The 19,798-nt window shown below is 42.9% G+C and overlaps 1 protein-coding gene across 20 annotated transcripts in view; it reads right to left on the bottom strand.

The window, feature by feature from the left end:
* LOC106584181 (receptor-type tyrosine-protein phosphatase F) overlaps positions 1 to 19,798 on the bottom strand; it is a 423,412-nt gene that overhangs the window by 12,563 nt on the left and 391,051 nt on the right. For 15 of the 20 annotated variants that reach the window (XM_045706041.1, XM_045706038.1, XM_045706036.1 and 12 more), the window contains 5 exons: positions 15,764 to 15,876; positions 10,886 to 10,918; positions 8,783 to 8,880; positions 1,279 to 1,402; positions 401 to 576 (listed from right to left, as the gene is read on the bottom strand). In XM_045706041.1, the coding sequence (XP_045561997.1) occupies positions 401 to 576; positions 1,279 to 1,402; positions 8,783 to 8,880; positions 10,886 to 10,918; positions 15,764 to 15,876 (544 nt within the window). The remainder of the gene's footprint in view (positions 1 to 400; positions 577 to 1,278; positions 1,403 to 8,782; positions 8,881 to 10,885; positions 10,919 to 15,763; positions 15,877 to 19,798) is intronic. The other 5 variants (XM_045706048.1, XM_045706047.1, XM_045706040.1 and 2 more) reach the window with 1 other exon arrangement.

Here is a 19,798-nt window from a genome sequence, read left to right on the forward strand (position 1 = left end):
GATTAGGGTTTTGCCACCTAACAGTCAACGCTCACACCTTCTGTCCATTAGAGAGCCAGGGTGAGACTACTGGGACTGTTACTGTCTGTGAGTGCAGGGTCAATGACAGCAGAGGGTGAATCAATGGTCAGGACGTGTGTGTGGGGGAGGGATTGTGTGTGTGTGTCCTGAGACATTGTGTGTGTGTGTGTGTGCGCGTGTGTCAGCAGGTAGCCTGGCGTTTCAGAATGTTGGGCCAGTAACCGGTAGGTCGCTGGTTCGAATCCCAGAGACGACAAGGTGAAAAATCTGTTGATGTGCCCTTGAGCAAGGCACATAAACCTAATTGCTCGGTATAAGAGCGTCTCCTAAATGACTAAAATGTAATGCTGAGACAGTGTGTGCGTGTTCAGTCACTCACCCGTGACTTCTCCTCCAGTCTGGTCATCATGACGATGGTGTTGGTCCTCTGCTCCCACACCATCCTCCAGAAGTCACTCAGGGTTTCAGGAAGCGGGCCCTGTGTAGCGATGTAGTCATTCTGCTTCCTGTAGCCATCTATGTAGTTAGCGTTGATGTAGTCGCTACCTGGCACTCCTGTAGCACGGAAGACAGTGTTAGGAAACATTCGGTGTGCGTCCCAAATGGCTCCCTATATAGTGCACTTATTTTGACCCCCGCCCATAGTGCAATGGCACTCCATCACTTCTTTCCAAATGGCACACTATCTCCTATAGTGCACTACTTTTGACCAGGGCCCATAGGGCTCTGGTCAAAAGTAGTGTGCTATAAACAGGATAGGGTGCTATTTGGGATGTTACCTAGCAGGCTGGTAGGTTTTCAACACGATATCAACACCCCCTCCACAGCATGAAACAGCCCCACACAGCACAACACATTAGAGAAGAAAGACACATCCACAAGCAGTAGGATGCAATGACATTTATATCACTGACTGACTCCAAACTGAGACAGACGGACAGTAAGTGAGGGAGAAGCATTGTCACACCTGGGGATTGGGTTGAGAGATATATTGTTGTGACATGTCTTTGCAGTGGGTAGGAGCTTACTGTCTACAGACTTGGCTTTGGATATTCTTTATTGTGACAGCCTCACTTAGTTAATAACATCACAATACCTCCCACCACCCCTCCCTAAAAAGCAAAACATAACCTAAAAAAAACTCTGAGAGGTGCTCACTTATCTCATAACACATTATCTCCCCACATCCAGTTATTAAAAAGAGAAATAAATCTCGAAAACACTTCACAACAACAACAACAAATCCACCAAACATACCGTCGACAGAGGTGAGAATGACCCTGGAGTGGTCGTAGGCGATGACATTTGCATAGCGGTTCTTCGGCTTGTTTACTTCCAGGTTAGAGTGTTCCCACGTGAACTGCTGGCCAGGGTCTACAGACTGATGAAGGGGGGATGGAGTGAGAGAGTGCAATGGAGAGAGAAGAAGGGAGAGAGAGAAGGGGAGAAAGAAAGAAGGATAGGGGGAAGGAGAGAGAGATAGAGAGAGGAGGAAGAAGAGACATATTGTCATTTTTCCAGTCATATTTCTTAAAACTCAATAGCCTTGCAGGGTTTTGTGAGGAAAGTAGGTTCGGTATGTTTAATTCTAAAGGATGATGGAGGCACCAGAACTCATTCCCCATCCTTTTCAATGTCTGTTCTGTAATAAAAGCAGCCCTATGTGATCCCACAGCACTCTGCCCCCCCCGGGCTGTTTGTAGTCATAAAATCACCTCTCGGTCATGGCTCTACCATCTCTGGGCCACCTAATGGCCAAGGAGAGCTGTGCTGATGAAATCAAGAAGTCATGGAGGTGAACAGAGCAGAAACAATCTCTGTCAGCGATCCTGAATCTACCCAGCCTGAGGTCACGACCTCCAAGCCCTTCCACACAGAGAGGGGAGAACACTCAGGATGAATTAAAACACTGTGGTCGAACCCCAAACCTAGGAAATAGGAAATATCTACGCTATAACAAGCTCGTACAAATCAGATATACTACTGTATCCTCAAATAAGGAAGACCAAAATGAGGAGGCTGTCCAGAGACCATTGAAAGAAGTTGAAACAATGTTTACTGGTGGAACAATGTAGTATAGAGTACAGTACAAATACATACAGTATATAGAAGTAGTCTATACTACAGTATGTGACACAGTGAGGGAGAGCGGAACATATGGTAGGCAGGGCATGGGTTAGCCACCGCTGCGCAGGTTGATGATTCATCTGAGCCCTGTATCGATCCCTGGCACTGGACAAAGGCTCTGGTCCAACTAAATAATGACAGACACTACATTGTTATTCATTATTGACCATTCTGTTCTGATCACTGATCTCACATCATACTGAAAAATCTCCCCCAACCGCATCACTGTCTCGCCTCTCTCTTTCGCCTTCTCTGTCTCTCTCCTTTTCCCCTCTCTGTCTTGCCCTCTTTCTCCCTCCCCTCTCCCGCTCCCTCTCTCTGCCTCTCTCTTCCTTCGCTCACACACACACATAAAGGAAAAGGGCTGCGCATTCTGGTTGTTTCCTCCTGACTGAATGGCTGGCTGAGAAGGCATGTGGGCCCGTCTGTCTGCTCATATCAATGACAATGGTGAGAGAGGTTGAGCGCATCTTATTTAACAGCCTGTTAGGTAAAGCTTTTGCTGCGTTGCTCTGACAAACAACACACATTATTGCTAATGCGCCCAGTGGATGTGAATATCAGTTACCGTGGATGCCACTGCAATCCCGCTCTCTCGCCGACACCGCCGCATTTCCATCCCTCTCAGAAACAAAAACAGGCACCCACAAAACAGACCGATAAAAAGACAAAAGCCCAGAGGGCCGCCACCGTGTGTACCTCCGTGAGGCAGAGATACCATGCTAACGTTTGGCACAAGAGGCTGAATTTACATAGGCGAGGAAAATTTACTTTGACATTTGAAGAGCCCTTAGCTTGTTTTTCACTAGCTGTGTGTGTCTGTGTGTGTGTGTGTGTGTGTGTGTGTGTGTGTGTGTGTGTGTGTGTGTGTGTGTGTGTGTGTGTGTGTGTGTGTGTGTGTGTGTGTGTGTGTGTGTGTGTGTGTGTGTGTGTGTGTGTTCCACAAGCTGCATCCTAAACCAGCAGCACGGTGATGCTTCAAGAATAGCTCCTGTATTTCAGCTGATATCAAATCCTGTCAAGACACTTCATACAGTAACTGGCTGTGGCCCAAATGGCACAATATTATTCCATATATAGTGCACTAGCTTTGACTAGAGCCCTACGGACCCTGGTCAAAAGTAGTGTACTACACAATGAATAGGGTACCATTTGTGGCATATACTACTTATATTGTGTATTTTGTAATGCTTAACATACTTCTATATTGCTGCTTCAGTTAGCTACACAGGTAGCAAGGTGTACTATTCTGTGTACGTAACAAATACATGTTTTATTTAAACAGCTTCTCTAAGGAGGGTGATAATATATTGCAGGATCATAATTAGCTATTTCCCTGCTAACATGCACAAACACACCACCCACACGTGCACTGATACAGTACACACACACACACACACACACACACACACACACACACACACACACACACACACACACACACACACACACACACACACACACACACACACACACACACACACACACACACACACACACAGTATGGCTGACAGTGTCTGGCCGAGTGGCTGAAAGACATTGTTTGCTGTATTTATCATAGACACAACAGAGCATGCACCACAAATGGGACCATATTCCCTATTCAGTGCACTATTTTTGACCATGACCCACAATAAGGTATCATTTGGGACGCATCCTGAGAGAGATGCACCTGTCTCCTGACTCCAGAATACGCCTCTGATTCCCTGAGGGCCTAGATGTGATGTTATTTATGTCAAACATTTATTGTAAAATGTACAGAAACTTACTGGCAGCAATTGGCCAGTAAGTTACTGTAATTCATTTTACAGTACAGCTACTGTAAACCTTTTTATGGAACCAAAAATGTTACTGTAATTTAATTAACAGTACCAATTACAATTACAACATATTACTGTAAATACCCAGTGACATATTACCCAGTGTTCTTTGCAAGTTTTCATTTTAACATGTACATTTTGGTCATTTAGCGGGTGCTCTTGTCCTTACAGCAAGTAAAACATTTTCTGTAAGTGTTAACGAAGGCTTCCAACCTGTAGTGATGTTATGCTTGATACCAGAGCTCTGAGGCATGAGTTGAAATCGCTAAGAAGCTAACTTCGAAGCAGTGTGCCGATGCGTGTATCACTTTATCAGAAGTACGTCATCAATGACGTACGAAGCTTAGTTTGATCACGTACTTTTTCAAACCATGTGTTGCAAAATGCGAGATCCCACTGATTACACCCTGGTTCCGGTGGTTTTTCCGAATCCAAGCTGCTTTCAAACACTGACTGGACACTATACTTACATATTATTTTGTACAAAATATTTTTCACCTGACCGGTAGCTTAGCTGGTAGAGTAGGGAACAATGGAACATTCACTGATGTGGGGGTATGCGTTTGAATCCTGTTAAAGGCACACTATTTAGAAAATTGTTCTTTCTGCATTGCTGTTAAAATAATTTGCATTATTTAGTATAAGCTTCTGTCTTAAGCATCCTAAATAATGCCATAGATTCAGTTTTTGAAAAAGAGTCAACTGGAAGGCAAAAAAATGGAAACATGATGTAAGATGCGAACCTGGTATTCCAACTGATTATTGGCTACTAAAGCCAACGACTTACCATAATATTATGACGGAAACAGAGAAAAAATACCTGTGATAATCACACGCTGCTTTTTATTTCTGACCAGCAGATGTCACTAATGTGCATTGTGAACAGATAATGAAGCTCAGGGTAATTAACCGTTTTTTGGCACAATTTGATGAAAGCGCCGAAGCCTTCAGAAAGCCTCGGTTTCCTGTCACTGCTAAACTCATAGTGATTACATGGCAAAACAGATGAAAATGACATGGCTAGCCACTCAACCATTAAAGGTTTGAGACTTGCTCCCATTCTGATCTGTTCCCTAGTTAAATTAAGTTCTTACGGATCTACTACCACATATCAGTTAATTTTGTACAGCATTCTCACTAACGGGTGCAACAAATATATAGTCTCTTACAAGACAAACCTCAAAATATGTTAATGAGTCAGAAACAATACCATACTCCCACTCATGTTTAAAATGCTTTCGGCGCACCAAAAATGCAGTATGGTACTGTATTCTGAATTACAGTAAAATTTCTGGCAGCATTTGGCCAGTAATATACTGTAGATTCTCAGGACAAGGTTTCTAAAATTCTTGAAATACAGTATATATTAGCGTATTCTGTGCGGTTACAGCATTCTAACTCACGGGTGCAACAAATATAGCCTCTTACAAGGCACGCCTTAAAATATGTAATGTCTTTCGCAGCCCACAACATTTTCCCACAATGCACTATCATTAATTCTGTAATACACATTTAAGGTATTTTACTGTGCATTCTACAGTGTTTTACTGTTGAAATTAAAGAAAAGTCTTAGTGTGCTGTAATTTTTTTTTATTTTACTGTGCATTCTACAGTAATTTACTGTTGAAATTACATAAGTCTTATAGTGTGTGTGTGTGTGTGTGTGTGTGTGTGTGTGTGTGTGTGTGTGTGTGTGTGTGTGTGTGTGTGTGTGTGTGTCAGAGCGTAAGCGAGCGCGTGCTGTTATTTATGTCAGCTGTCTACAGATCCACCGAGGGAAAAACAGACACACATACACATGGGCTATGCAGTAGATCGAACGCACTAGACATTTTAAACAGACCTATCATTTGCTATAACTGGGAAAAAAAAGCATCTCCCATTCTTTTCCTGATGATATCCTAATCTAGCGAGGCACGTTAGGAGGTGATTGTGTCTGGTGAACAGCCTGATTAATACCTGTTGTCACTCCCCAGCGTACATTACCAGCCAAGCCCTCTCATAAATTGTTTGCAAATTCCCAATCTCAAATTTGTCATCTCTGGGTGAATCGACGCACCCTGAACATATGGTGTTGCTTCCTTCCTCTGTGTCAGCAAAAGGCATCAGTCCCCACGACTGAGGAAACGTTTGAGTTGGACAGCATGTGCCAAACAGAGTAAGGCACAATCAACTAACAACTGTAATTGTTTTCACCTGTCTGAATACAGCGCAGGCAGGGAGAATAAAGGATTCCTCAGGGAGAGTCTTGGACTGGCGCAAGGCAGCACTCACCACTCAGTAGCTGGCAGTGATCATGAATCACTCATCGTAGGCTTAAGAATAAAGGTGTGTGTGTGTGTGTGTGTGTGTGTGTGTGTGTGTGTGTGTGTGTGTGTGTGTGTGTGTGTGTGTGTGTGTGTGTGTGTGTGTGTGTGTTGCCCATATAAACCAGAGTGAGAATTTTAGCTCAGACTTTTTATTAGCTATTTGTGTAATTCTACTTAATTCTACCTAATAACAAAGTGGGGGAAGGGGGGTTCAAGCTTCCTAAAGTACAGAATATTACTGTATTTTGTGTGGATACAGCATTCTCACTCAAGGGTGCAACAAATATAGCCTCAGATGCAAGTCTTAAAATATGTTAATAAGCCATAGACTCTTTCCCAGCCCACAACATTTTCCCACAAAGCACAATCATTAATTCTGTAAAAGACATTTAAGGTATTTTATTGTGCGTTCTACAGTGTTTTACTGTTGAAATTACAGAAAAGTCTTACTGTGAAACAAATTCACGGTATTTTACTGTGCATTCTGCAGTGTTTTACTGTTGAAATTACAGAAAAGTCTTACAGTGTGTGTGTATGTGTGTGTACGCATGGTTGTGTGCGCTTGTTGTTGTTTATGGAACCTGTCGACAGATCCACCGAGGGAAAAACAGCCACACAGGCAATGCAGTGAATTGAACGCACAAGACATGTTAAACAGACCTATCATTTGCTATAACTGAACGATGCAGCAGCGGCGCAGCGGTATTCAAAAAGCATCTCCCATTCTTTTTTCGATGATATCCTAATCTAGCGAGGCACGTTAGGAGGTGATTGTGTCTGGTGAACAGCCTGATTAATACCTGTTGTCACTCCCCAGCGTACATTACCAGCCAAGCCCTCTCATAAATTGTTTGCAAAGTCCCAATCCTAAATTGTCATCTCTGGCTGAATCGACGCTCCCTGAACATATGGTGTTGCTTCCTTCCTCTGTGTCAGCAAAAGGCATCAGTCCCCACGACTGAGGAAACGTTTGAGTTGGACAGCATGTGCCAAACAGAGTAAGGCACAATCAACTAGCAACTGTCATGGTTTTCACCTGTCTGAATACAGCGCAGGCAGGGAGAGACTTGGACTGGTGCAAGGCAGCACTCACCACTCAGTAGCTGGCAGTCATCATGAATCACTAATCGTAGGCAATTAAGAAGAAATGTGTGTGTGTGTGTGTGTGTGTGTGTGTGTGTGTGTGTGTGTGTGTGTGTGTGTGTGTGTGTGTGTGTGTGTGTGTGTGTGTGTGTGTGTGTGTGTGTGTGTGTGTGTGTGTGTGTTGCCCATACAAACCAGAGTGAGAATTTTAGCTCAGACTTTTTACTAGCTATTTGCATAATTCTACCTAATTGCTTTGTTCACCCTTTAAAATGACAACAGTTCACATAGTCTGGGCTTCTATCCCAACCCTCACCACTGAAACATCATTTAAACAGTATGCATAACCTATTAAAAGACACTCACGGTAATCTGACGACTACTACACTTTGAGTGGTCATGACTGTATCAGAATTATGCTTATACAAATGTGTGTGTTAGAGGCCAATCACAGACTCACGCTCTATTCCAAATGGCAGAACAAAGTGTGTGTGTGTAGACGAGCAATGTTTGAAATAGGCCTAGCTTGTGCATCACTATCACTAGCTATCACCAGAGAGGAAGAGAGGGGATAACCTCTGTCCAAAATCTGTCCCTGCCATATAAGCAGATCTTTTTGCATGGAAGTCTATGAGAGAGTGTCAAAGTACATGACGCTTATTTGATCAAATAGCATAGTGTATAGGTTGTTACAAATGCACTCTTATAAGTAGACACACGTGCCATTCTGCAACTTAGTTGCGCCTGTTGTTCACACACGTATCTGCTCTCTCACTGGCTAGAATGGTCCCACCTGATCTCGTCTCCTGCTGCCTGCCTTCCATATTTGAGGACATGTATTTTCATTGTTAGAGCGGTTACTTGAACATCTTGTCAATATAATAGATAATCTTAGCTATCACTAGCTAACAAGAGTGAAGCAATTCGAGGCAGAGACATAAAGACACCATAGAGACACCCCTAAATCTTTTCTGATTGGGGAAGGCCCACTCAGGTCTGCTTATTGAGCAAAACATCTCCCTGGCATCTCACTGGCTCAGCATAATAGAATCCACCCAATGGTTGCGTTGCGTTCCCCTGCCGAGACATTCTGTGCATCAACCAATGGTTGCGTGCCACGTCATCGACTGTGTCATCGACCACGAAAGGGTTCTACCTGGAACCAAACAATGTTCTTCAAAGGGTTATGTGGGACAGCCGAAGAACCCTTTTAGTTTCTAAATAGCACCTATTTTTCTAAGAGTGTAGTGATAAAGACAGCCAGTGGTTGTAGGGCAGTGTGTGAGCCCTAATCAAAGTGTCAAGCTAATCTTTTGAGAGAGACTATAGATCTAGAGACTACAGAGACTACAGTATATGAGTGAACTGAGTTGTAGACAGCCAGTGGTGGTCAGCAGGGCAGAGCAGAGCAGGGGTAGTTACCTCATACTCCTGTGAGAAGCGGAGTCCGTCGTTGGCCTTAAGTCTCTCGATGTGGTTAGCCAGATCAGTTGTGGAGATGAGAGGGTGCTCCATCATCCCTAAAGGAGAGAGGAAGAATGTTACCTATTTACAGCAGTACATAAAACTTTCCTTCAGCTATGGATGAAACGTACAACACACTGTGATATATGGACGCTCACACACTTGCAGCAGGTTAACGTTTATTGGGATGAGAGTGGTCCTGGAGGCAGAACTGAGCGATTTCTGCTAGATGTGCCAGCTGCAATGTCAAAATTGGCTATATTGTAAACATTTATGAAAACAAAATGTACTTTTTGTTCTTAATTTAAGTTTAGGGTTAGCAGTGTGGTTAAGGTTAAGGTTAGTGTTATGTTTAAAATCAGATGTTATGACTTTGTGGCTGTGCAAGCTAGTGACCGTTCTGCAGAGCTGCCTCCAGAACAAGATTCATGACGAAAAAGCTAACCTGCACACATGCATGCACACAACAGACATACACACACTGAATGTGAGATATGCAACCAGTGAACTGATGCAAGTGCAATGACAAAGCACAGAGCTCATTGAGAGTGGTGATATGGAAAGAAGTGTAGAGAGAGAGAGAGAGAGAGAGAGAGAGAGAGAGAGAGAGAGAGAGAGAGAGAGAGAGAGAGAGAGAGAGAGAGAGAGAGAGAGAGAGAGAGAGAGAGAGAGAGAGAGAGAGAGAGAGGATGTTCAGAGCATCATGCTTTAACAACAGGTCACTTTCCATTTCTCCATGAAGTGGTAAGTGAAAACTATCCCTTGCTATAGCTACATAAGACCAACATCTTAATACATTAGTAATGATATTGTCACAAAGCAAAACAATACTTTAGAACATATACCATATACATTTGCTACCAGGTGATATATAGCTATTGATCCTGAAACGAATGATGCTGAAATTGTAACCTCAAAGTGTGGGACTTATAAACAAAACACATACATGTACAATATATAACCTTTTTCAGCGGTAAAAGAGCTTAGGACTTGATGCAGGAACAATCTTTCATCTCGGCTTGTCCTCAAAGCAATACCGAATGGATTATCCTCCAAAATGACAGGACAGACCGAGACATAGACACCACTACACAACAAACACAGACACAAATGTCTCAAACATATAATATTGATTCAAATAATAAATTAATGATATCATTGTCAATAGAGGCTCTATGTATATAACTGCGTTTTTATCTTATTGGCTTATTATTAAAGACCCTAAGCTCTGACCTCTAAACCCTGACTCTCTCCTATAACCCCTGACCTCCCACAAACAGCCATCCAATCATCCAATCAAACACTGTGGATAGTTCTCAGCCAGCGGTGACAGGTAGCAGTTCTGAGGCCAGCCTGTGGAAAGGAAGTGACACAGCTAGTGGGGATGAGGGGAGTGGGAGTGCAGTGGAAGGGGGTGGGAGGATCCAGCCGACTGAGCTACAAATCAGACGTTCACAGAGAAGGTGCAGCTAGCATGGAGCCGAGATGAGATGGCCTTAGTGGGTGACATACAGAAATCAGCAGTGGAGGATGAATAGAGAGGGTGGAGGTGGGTGTTCTTGGAGGAGGGGGAGGGGGGTGTTCCACCTCAGCTCCCAATGTAGCACCATCACAACACTTGCTGTCAGTTTTGGTGCAACAGTCACTGACTACATAAACTAACTACTGTATATACAGATCAGGATCAGTTCTAACACTAATAAGTAACTGATGGGTAGTTATACTTGTCCTATTACAGCTCAGACTGTGCCTCAGGGGGAGTTGAGATATGCAAAAAAAAATAAACACATTTCCAATTTACACATACATATAATCCACACTTGTACATGTGTGAATTGGAAATGTGTTTTTTTGCATATCCCAACTCCCCCCGAAGCACAGTCTGAGCTGTGATTGTGCTACTGAGAGAACTGATGCAGAGTGACTCAGAGATCAGAGAGAGAGAGAGAGAGAGAGATCAGAGAGAGGAGCGAGATCACAGAGAGAGAGAGAGATCAGAGAGAGAGAAGGAAAGAGGATATGCTTAAATAGGTAGAAAACACAGGAGGAATGAAAACTAACTTGGAGTGTTCGGACAACTGAGGGCACTGGAACCTGTGGGGAGAAGATGGGGGAGGTCGGTGTGTCATACTCAACAGCCAATACCAGAGGGATCGTTCATGTTGAAGGGGGAAGAGAGGAAAAGGAGGGGAGAAGAGGGTAAAGAAGGATTAGGAGAGAGATAAAGGGGGATAGAGAAAGAGCACCAAGGTTTTCAGAAAGCCTGGTTGTGTAAATGTCTGTACGTCTGAAGAGAGTCAGTTTGTTAGGCTGAAACTGAGAGGAATGATGGAATTCCAGGCGGTCTCCATCCACGACAATAGCCTGGATGCAAATTGAACTGTTCGATTTCACCTCATGATATTGGGTCCGGGCTACCATGACAGTCCAAACGTACCCTGACACATAACTGTCTTAGACATAAGACTTAGACTATACTGTATGTACTACTACCCTATATTAAAGTATCATAGAGTGCTTAAGTATGCAACAGAGGCATCGATAGTAAAGAACTGAGCTATTAGGACACGCCTGCTGTCTAGCGCTGTTCTTCATTGTTGCTCACGAAGGACACACAAGGTAAGAGGCAACCTAGTCAACAACATACCTGCCTCTATTTGTGTAAACAACATCAGACAGGTCCCCCACTGCTAGAGACCCACAAGCTGCCCATCTAATAGCACATTACTAGAACAAATACTAAAGAGGATCCCTGTTAAGGATCTAGCTTCAAAACACCCCAGCGTGGAGGGATGGAGGGGAGAGAGATGGTTTGAAAGAGATGAAAAGAGGAACGGGGGGGAGAGAGATGAGATGAAGGGTTAGAGAGAGAGAGAGGGAGCGACGGCATAGAGTAAGAAAGAGCGACAGCAAGAGACCGAGTGAGAAAGAGGGCGAGAGAGAGCACAGGAAGAAAGTGCTAGAGAGGAGAGGAGAGGAGGAAGCACAGAAAGAAAGGGAGAGTGATTCTGTGGGCTTAATTCGAGTTCAACGCTGCTTCCAACGGTAGTTAATTAGCAAGCTGGGTTATTGCAGCCCATTAGAAGAGACACAGAGGCTGTGTACCAAATGGCACCCTATTCCCTATATAGTGCACGACATTTGACCAGGACCCTGCTTGCCAGTTATCTAGCAGTTCTCAGCTTTTAGTAGCCAATGGCTAGCTATTTCTTACTGGAGATAAAAACTGCCATCCTTTCTTCGAGTCATTACTTTATTATTTAATGGCAACCTCATAAACAATTAATTTAGACCCATCATTTATTTAAAACTTACGTTTATTTGCCCGGCTATTAAAAAGGACAGCGGCTATTTGAGACAGCGTTTAATTGAAGTTTTACGGTATGATAAGAGACCATTTAGGCTTCTTAAGGTCATAAATGGAGGTCTAGAGGGAGAGGACATCTCAACTCTCAGACTAAAACCAACGCTTTGAGTTGTTGATCGACAGATAGTACCTTCCATCCTCAACTACAGTATCTCTCTTTGCATAGAGTATACCAACTTCACCTCAACCCAAGTACTACAAATACTACAAGATTGATATGATCCTATACATTAGGCCTTGTTAACTTACAATCCTTCTCATCCTCAACCCTCCAATATAACAAAGACAAAATGATGACCTCCACACAGAAAATTCTCCAGTGTTAAAAACAAAAACAAATAACACAGAGAAAGTGTGAAATTAACACACTGCTTAGTGTATTTCCCAGAATACCTTGTAGTTACCACCCATGACTGTATTTGTTTGTGACAGAGACATCATTGCTGCATTTATCCATTTTTGGTCCCATGGACTTCACCAAGTGAGATCCTAATTGAATATGTTATTAAAGAAAATCTTTAAAGACATCCTCCAGTGATTTTTTAACTTCTTCTGTTTAAAAGAGATATCCCAAGTATAAAATACAGTAATGTCCACACACGAAAGGGTACAACAATTATGTTTTAGGCAAAATAGTGAAAACTGAAAACTTCAAGGAGTAGCACATTCAAGGAGTTGGTCTGATGGGATTGTGATGTCATCGGCCTCCCCCCTTGCGTGAGGAACAATAGAGAGCAATAGAGAAACAAAAGAGAAAGCGCCCACCCACCCATTTGTGCTATGTCATGACTTACCTGTACCACCTATTGAGATGTGCCTTTTGTTAAGTAAATCAGATGTTAAATCATGTGAAAAGGAGACTGGAGTGTCACTTTAGCACAATGCCATACATATTTTATAAGGCTGTATTTTGAGTGCCGAGTTTTACCCTAATACAGGAGCCTGGAACTCATACACATCACTTTGAACTAAAACCATGACAATCATTAACTTGTTTTCCAGTATGCTCTATTGCAGTTTGATTTTTCAAAATGGTTTGTTTCATTATCTGTTTGTGCATGTACATGGATTCATTAATTAATATTATGCCACTCAAATAAAAATTACAAATATTTTCTAAACTGATCCAATATGTTATTGCACCTGTTACTGAAATGGCTGTCCCAGTTTAGATGCTTTAGCTCAGGTCTCGCCCACCTCGTTCCTGGAGAGCTACCCTCCTGTATGTTTTCGCACCAACCCCAGATGTAACTAACCTGGTTTAGTTTATCAACCAGCTAATTATTAGAATCAGGTATGCTAGATTAGGGTTGGTGTGAAAACCTATAGGATGGTAGCTTTCCAGGAACTGGGTTGGAAAGCCCTGCTTTAGGTAGTCTCATAGCGTAGTCTTCCCAACCCATTCTGAAAACAGGTTCCAAAAGTTGTATATCCCTACACTGGCTGGATTCCAATAGAACATACATATCACCTTGTAAGTCACCATAATGTAACATGCAAGCCCTATGTGGCCTGTAAACCACAAGTTTTAGCCCATTGTATTACACACAACAAAAGGTTTAGATTTGTGCCTAAAGGGGTACAAACACTTGTAACTGTAGTGGTACTCTGTAAGGTCATCCTTTGTACCTTTGTAAGTGCATCATTGTACCCCAATTCATACCTCAGGCCAGGAAGGAAGTAGGGTTATCAAAATTGACTGGTTGAATGATTTCAGATTTCCCTCTTCCATTTCCATGAATCTTCCAACCAGGATTTCTGTAAAACCTGGGAAATGTATCATTATTTTTCAATTCTACCTGCAAGTCACATTATGCCAGTTTGCAAAGTGATGTGTAATTCCTATGGAATCCATCCAGAGTTAGGATATCCAACAGTTGGCGTTTGTATTCATCTGCATTCGGAATGATTTCCAGGATTAGGAACATTGTGCGGAGACTACCTAAGACATTTAAACTGGACCAAACTTTTCAGTAACGGGTGCAAAAAATGTAACTAACCCCCCCCCCCCAAAATGTAATCTTTATTTTTCTAGGCAAGTCAGTTAAGAACAAAATCTTATCTACAATGACGGCCTACCAAACCCTAACCCGGACAACGCTGGGCCAATTGTGAGCCGCCCTATTGGACTCCCAGTCATGACCGGTTGTGATACAGCCTTGCATCGAACCAGGCACTGTAGTGACACCTCTAGCACTGAGATATAGTGTCTTAGACCGCTGCGCCACTTGGGACTCCCCAATGCATCAATGCACATGCACAAACATAGATACTAAAACAAACAATTCTAAAAACCAACCTGCAATAGAGCATGCTGGGAACTATAATAATGATGGATGTGGTTTTGGTTCAAAGTGATGTATATGACTTTCAGGTCACTCTATTAGGGTAATACTAGGCCCTCAAAATAAGTCCTTATGAACTGTGTAAGGTATTGTGTTATATAATACACATTTTTTATCACTTGGTGAAGTCAGGAGGGCTGAAAATGGATGAATGCAACAAGCATATCTCTGTCACTAACAAATACAGTCATGGGTGTTTTTTATTTGAAAGATAAGGCACTCTGGGAAATATTTGAATAAGGGTTTCAACTAAGCAGTGTTAATTTAACACTGTTCCCGATGTCTATATGGGTCCACAAACTCAATACTTTCAGTGTTGATTTAACACTCTGTGTTTATTTTATTATTTTTAATACGCTGGAAAATGTGCTGTACAGTAAAGCAGGTACATTCCACCGATGATTGTCGACATTCAATTATTTGCTGACTATCTTTAATTTGAGATAACCAGCATCTGATATTGTTCTAATTTAGCTGAATCTAATTTAGCTGCATATAAACTGAGACCTCAGATGGTTTTCCTATTACATCTTCCAAAGCTGTCCTGTGAGCTGCACTACATTGCTTCTCCTATCAAAGTGGTTACAGAAATCTACACATTTACCAGAATTTATCAAAGCGTAGGAGTGTGACCAGTGGAGGTGGCTAGAGGCCAGGTTTTATAAGCAACCTTGTTAGAGATTTGTCTGTGGGCAAAGTGGAAAGTTTGGCCATGGTTGCTAAATGTAAGTGCGTCTGTGTGGGTTGTTTGTCTGCTCAACAAGATCTCGAAGTTTCCCTTCGAAATTCAACGTATTATGGATGAGCGTCTATTTTTCACCCATTCATTCTGCATGGTCACAGGGTTAATTCCGTGTGGTTACAGGGGTAAAACAGAAACAACTCAAAGGGTTAACTTTGTGTTAATTCCGAGTGGTTAAGGTTAGGACTGTGGTTTATTAAGGAAGGCTTAAAACAAAAATAATGAAAAACAACGCACTATTACCATCAGGTATCATCAGTATTCACAGTATTCTCGCGGCTTGCTAGAACATTGTGAACTGCGGTAGCACAGTGGTCTAAGCAGCGTGCTCCGACTCCGAGAATCATGAGTTTGCTCCCAGTGTGCCGAGAAAGGCCTATCGATGTTCTTAGGACCTTTTCAAACGTCCGAATTTGCAGTGTGTGTCTAGTGATCAGTCGGGTCTGCTAGTGTGTCTGGGTGGGTGAGTTTGTGTGTGTCTATACCTTGTGTCTGGTAGTTAAGTCGTCTCATCTCCACAGGGTCAGAGGAGTGGGCCAGCAGAGAGTCCTTCACCCCAGCAGAGTGCTCATCCTTGGCAGAGGGAGATGCTCGTTTCCTGCGGAGACAGGCAGGGAGGAGAGGCCATGAGAGGAGCTGTAAACACAGTATATACTCTGCTCCAATATTCACACTACTATTTAGAATGTAATGTATTTGGCATGTATTTTAAGTGGCATGCTAAAAGGCCTTTAGACATTGGAATGTAACCATACAGCAGTGGCCTGCTGGCTTGAGATGGTCAACCCATTATACAGATTACCCATCAGAACCCAACCCAAAGACTGATATCTGTTTATTTCTGCAATGATGTGGAAGATACCGGATACCAAGACGATGCTCAGTTTGCAGGTAGTTAAAAGTTATGTTGAGATTTGTAACTTCCTGAAGCAGAGGCACACATCTACTCTTCAGAGTCAGATCACAATCCCAGAATCACATTTACACATACCCGGAAATTGACTTAATGAATAGGTGCTTCCAGTAATAGACAATGTACAAGACAGACAAGACACAAAGTCAACCTACAGAATACAAAATATAAATACAGTACACATAAATAAGTACATTTGTTTTATGTCCCAAACTGCACCATCCCCGCTATATAATGCACTACTTTTGACCATAGCCACAGCCCTCACCTCTGGTCAAAAGTAATGCGCTATATAGGGAATAGGGTGCCATTTGAGTATGCTGTTGTTAAATAACACTGTCTGCCGGGCTGTGTTCGTTGGTTCCCCAGATGAGGCAGTTTATGTGTGGAGGGCCCAATTTACTGTCTACACAGCTGGGGGGGAAATGGTGACACAGTTTTAGGTTTACGCTCATTAAAACCTCTAATTTCCCCCATATGAATGTGTGAAAACAAACAGGCTGAGCAATTAACGGATCAGTTGCAGTGACAGACTAGCAAGGCTGGCTAATTACAGAGGTGGAGAGAAAGACAGAAGGAGGGAGGGAAGGAGAGCGGGAGGGGGGAGTGGGTGAGGGAGGGACTTGGGGAAGGGGAAAGGGGGATGGAGTAGAGAGAGGAGAGAGAAAGAGAAGGAGAGGAGGAAGGAAAGTAGGAAGAGGGAGAAACAGAGAGAGAGAGCACATCTCCTCCATTCCCAATGCGTCACACACGTCTCCTAGACATGTTACAGCTGCTGCCACGCAAATGCATTAAAGCCTGCGTTCGTTTCTCTGGGTAGCGCTAACATTACGCTAGCATGTCATGTGCAGTAGCCTCCATCGCTGAGTGCTGCTGCTGATGTGCTCACCTAACTCTCTCTCAGGGGCAGCTATTAGTGATGCCATGCTATCATAGCTGTCTATGGGAGGTGCCAGTCATGTTACTAGCCTTAAACTTACAGTTGAAGTCGGAAGTTTATATACACCTTAGCCAAATACATTTAAACTCAGTTTTTCACAATTCCTGACATTTAATCCTAGTAAAAATTCCCTGTCTTAGGTCAGTTAGGATCACCACTTCATTTTAAGAATGTAAAATGTCAGAATAATAGTAGAGAGAATGATTTATTTCAGCTTTTATTTCTTTCATCACATTCCCAGTGGGTCAGAAGTTTACATACACTCAATTAGTATTTGGTAGCATTGCCTTTCAATTGTTTAACTTGGGTAAAACGTTTCGGGTATCCTTCCACAAGCTTCCCACAATAAGTTGGGTGAATATTGGCCCATTCCTCCTGACAGAGCTGGTGTAACGGAGTCAGGTTTATAGGCCTCCTTGCTCGCACATGCTTTTTCAGTTCTGCCCAAAAATCTTCTATAGGACTGAGGTCAGGGCTTTGTGATGGCCACTCCAATTACCTTGACTTTGTTGTCTTTAAGCCATTTTGCCACAACTTTGGAAGTATTGCTTGGGGTCATTGTCCATTTGGAAGACCCATTTGCGACCAAGCTTTAACTTGCTGTCACGACTTCTACCGAAGTCGAAGCCCCTCCTTGTTCGGGTGGTGCTCGGCGGTCAACGTCACCGGTCTTCTAGCCATCACTGATCCATTTTTCATTTTCCATTGGTTTTGTCTTATTTTCCTACACACCTGGTTCCAAGCCCATTCATTACATGTTGTGTATTTAACCCTCTGTTTCCCCTCATGTTCTTGTCCGAGATTGTTTGTTTGTTATTTTTGTCATGAATTATGTATTGGTGTGCTACGGGTATTTTTACCCATGTTATTTTTTATGTACGTTGGTTTTGGAGTTTGTTTATTTGTTTATTAAACAACTCCAGAGAATACAAGTTGTGTCACAGCGTCCACAGAAGGTGGCGCCCCTCCCCGGTGGTGCTCGGCGGTCGTCGTCGCCGGCCTACTAACTGCCACCGATCTACGTTTCTGTGTCTTTTGGTTTTGTCTGTCTAGGTCCGCACCTGTTCCTTGTTAGTCATTAGTGGGGGGGTATTTAGTTTGTCTTTTTGGTTTGGGAATTCGTGCGGGATTATTACATGTCATGTTATGTGTGGCAGTCGGTGTTTTTGCGCTGCTTTAGCTACGCCCCGTATTTTTGGGTTAGGCATTAGGGTTGCCGGGCTGCGCCCTGTGCGTTTTTGATTTTGGAGCTGTCCTCCTGTCTTGTGTTCGGCGCACCCTGCCTTGTGGCGACTTTGTTTATTCGGTGTTTATTAAACATCTGTGTTAACGGACCTCAGTCTCCTGCATTTGACTCTGCCCCTTTCCTGCTACCAAGGATATCTTTGACAAGTTGGTTTCTCCTGCGCCTGACTTCCCTGCCACCTACACCAGCGACGATGACACTTCCTGACTTATGTCTTGAGATGTTGCTTCAATATATCCACATAATTTTCCTCCCTCATGATGCCTTCTATTTTGTGAAGTGCACCAGTCCCTCCTGCAGTAAAGCACCCCTAAAACATGATGCTGCCACCCCCGTGCTTCACGGGTTGGGATGGTGTTCTTCGGTTTCCAAGCATCCCCCTTTTTCCTCCAAACATAACTATGGTCATTATCGCCAAACAGTTCTATTTTTGCTTCATCAGACCAGAGGACATATCTCCAAAAAGGATGATCTTTGTCCCCATGTGCAGTTGCAAACCGTAGTCAAGTTTTTTATGGCAGGTCTGGAGCAGTGGCTTCTTCCTTGCTGAGTGGCCTTTCAGGTTATATCGATATAGGACTCGTTTTACTGAGGATATAGATACTTTTGTACCTGTTTCCTCCAGCATTCTCACAAGGTCCTTTGCTGTTGTTCGGCGATTGATTTGCACTTTTCGCACCAAAGTACGTTCATCTCTAGGAGACAGAACGCATCTCCTTCCTGAGCGGTATGACGGTTGCGTGGTCCCATGATGTTTATAATTGTGTACTATTGTTTGAACAGATGAACGTGGTACCTTCAGGCATTTGGACATTTCTCCCAAGGATGAACCAGACTTGTGGAGGTCTACAATTTTCTTCTGAGGTCTTGGCTGATTTCTTTAGATTTTCCCATTATGTCAAGCAAAGAGGCACTAAGTTTGAAGGTAGGCCTTGAAATACACCCACAAGTACACCTCCAATTGACTCAAATGATGTCAATTAGCCTATCAGAAGCTTCTGAAGCCATGACATCATTTTCTGGAATTTTCCAAGCTGTTAAAGTCACAGTCAACTTAGTGTATGTAAACTTCTGACCCACTGGAATTGTGATACAGTGAATTATAAGTGAAATAATCTGTCTGTAAACAATTGTTGGATAAATTACTTGTGTCATGCACAAAGTAGATGTCCTAACTGACTTGCCAAAACTATAGTTTGTTAACAAGATATTTGTGGAGAGGTTGAAAAACGAGTTTTAATGACTCCAGCCTAATTGTATGTAAACTTCCGACTTCAACTGTAACTGCGGTGCACTATTTTTGATGAAAGCCCTTAAGGCTCGGGTCAATAGAGCTTCAATATATAGGAAATAAGATGCCGTTTGGGACACAGCCATGGAGGTGGACGGCGAGATGGGGATTGTAATGGAGATCGTAATAA

The sequence above is a fragment of the Salmo salar genome, chromosome ssa23 (genome assembly GCF_905237065.1).
Source record: "Salmo salar chromosome ssa23, Ssal_v3.1, whole genome shotgun sequence".
NCBI classification, from domain to species: Eukaryota; Metazoa; Chordata; class Actinopteri; order Salmoniformes; family Salmonidae; genus Salmo; species Salmo salar.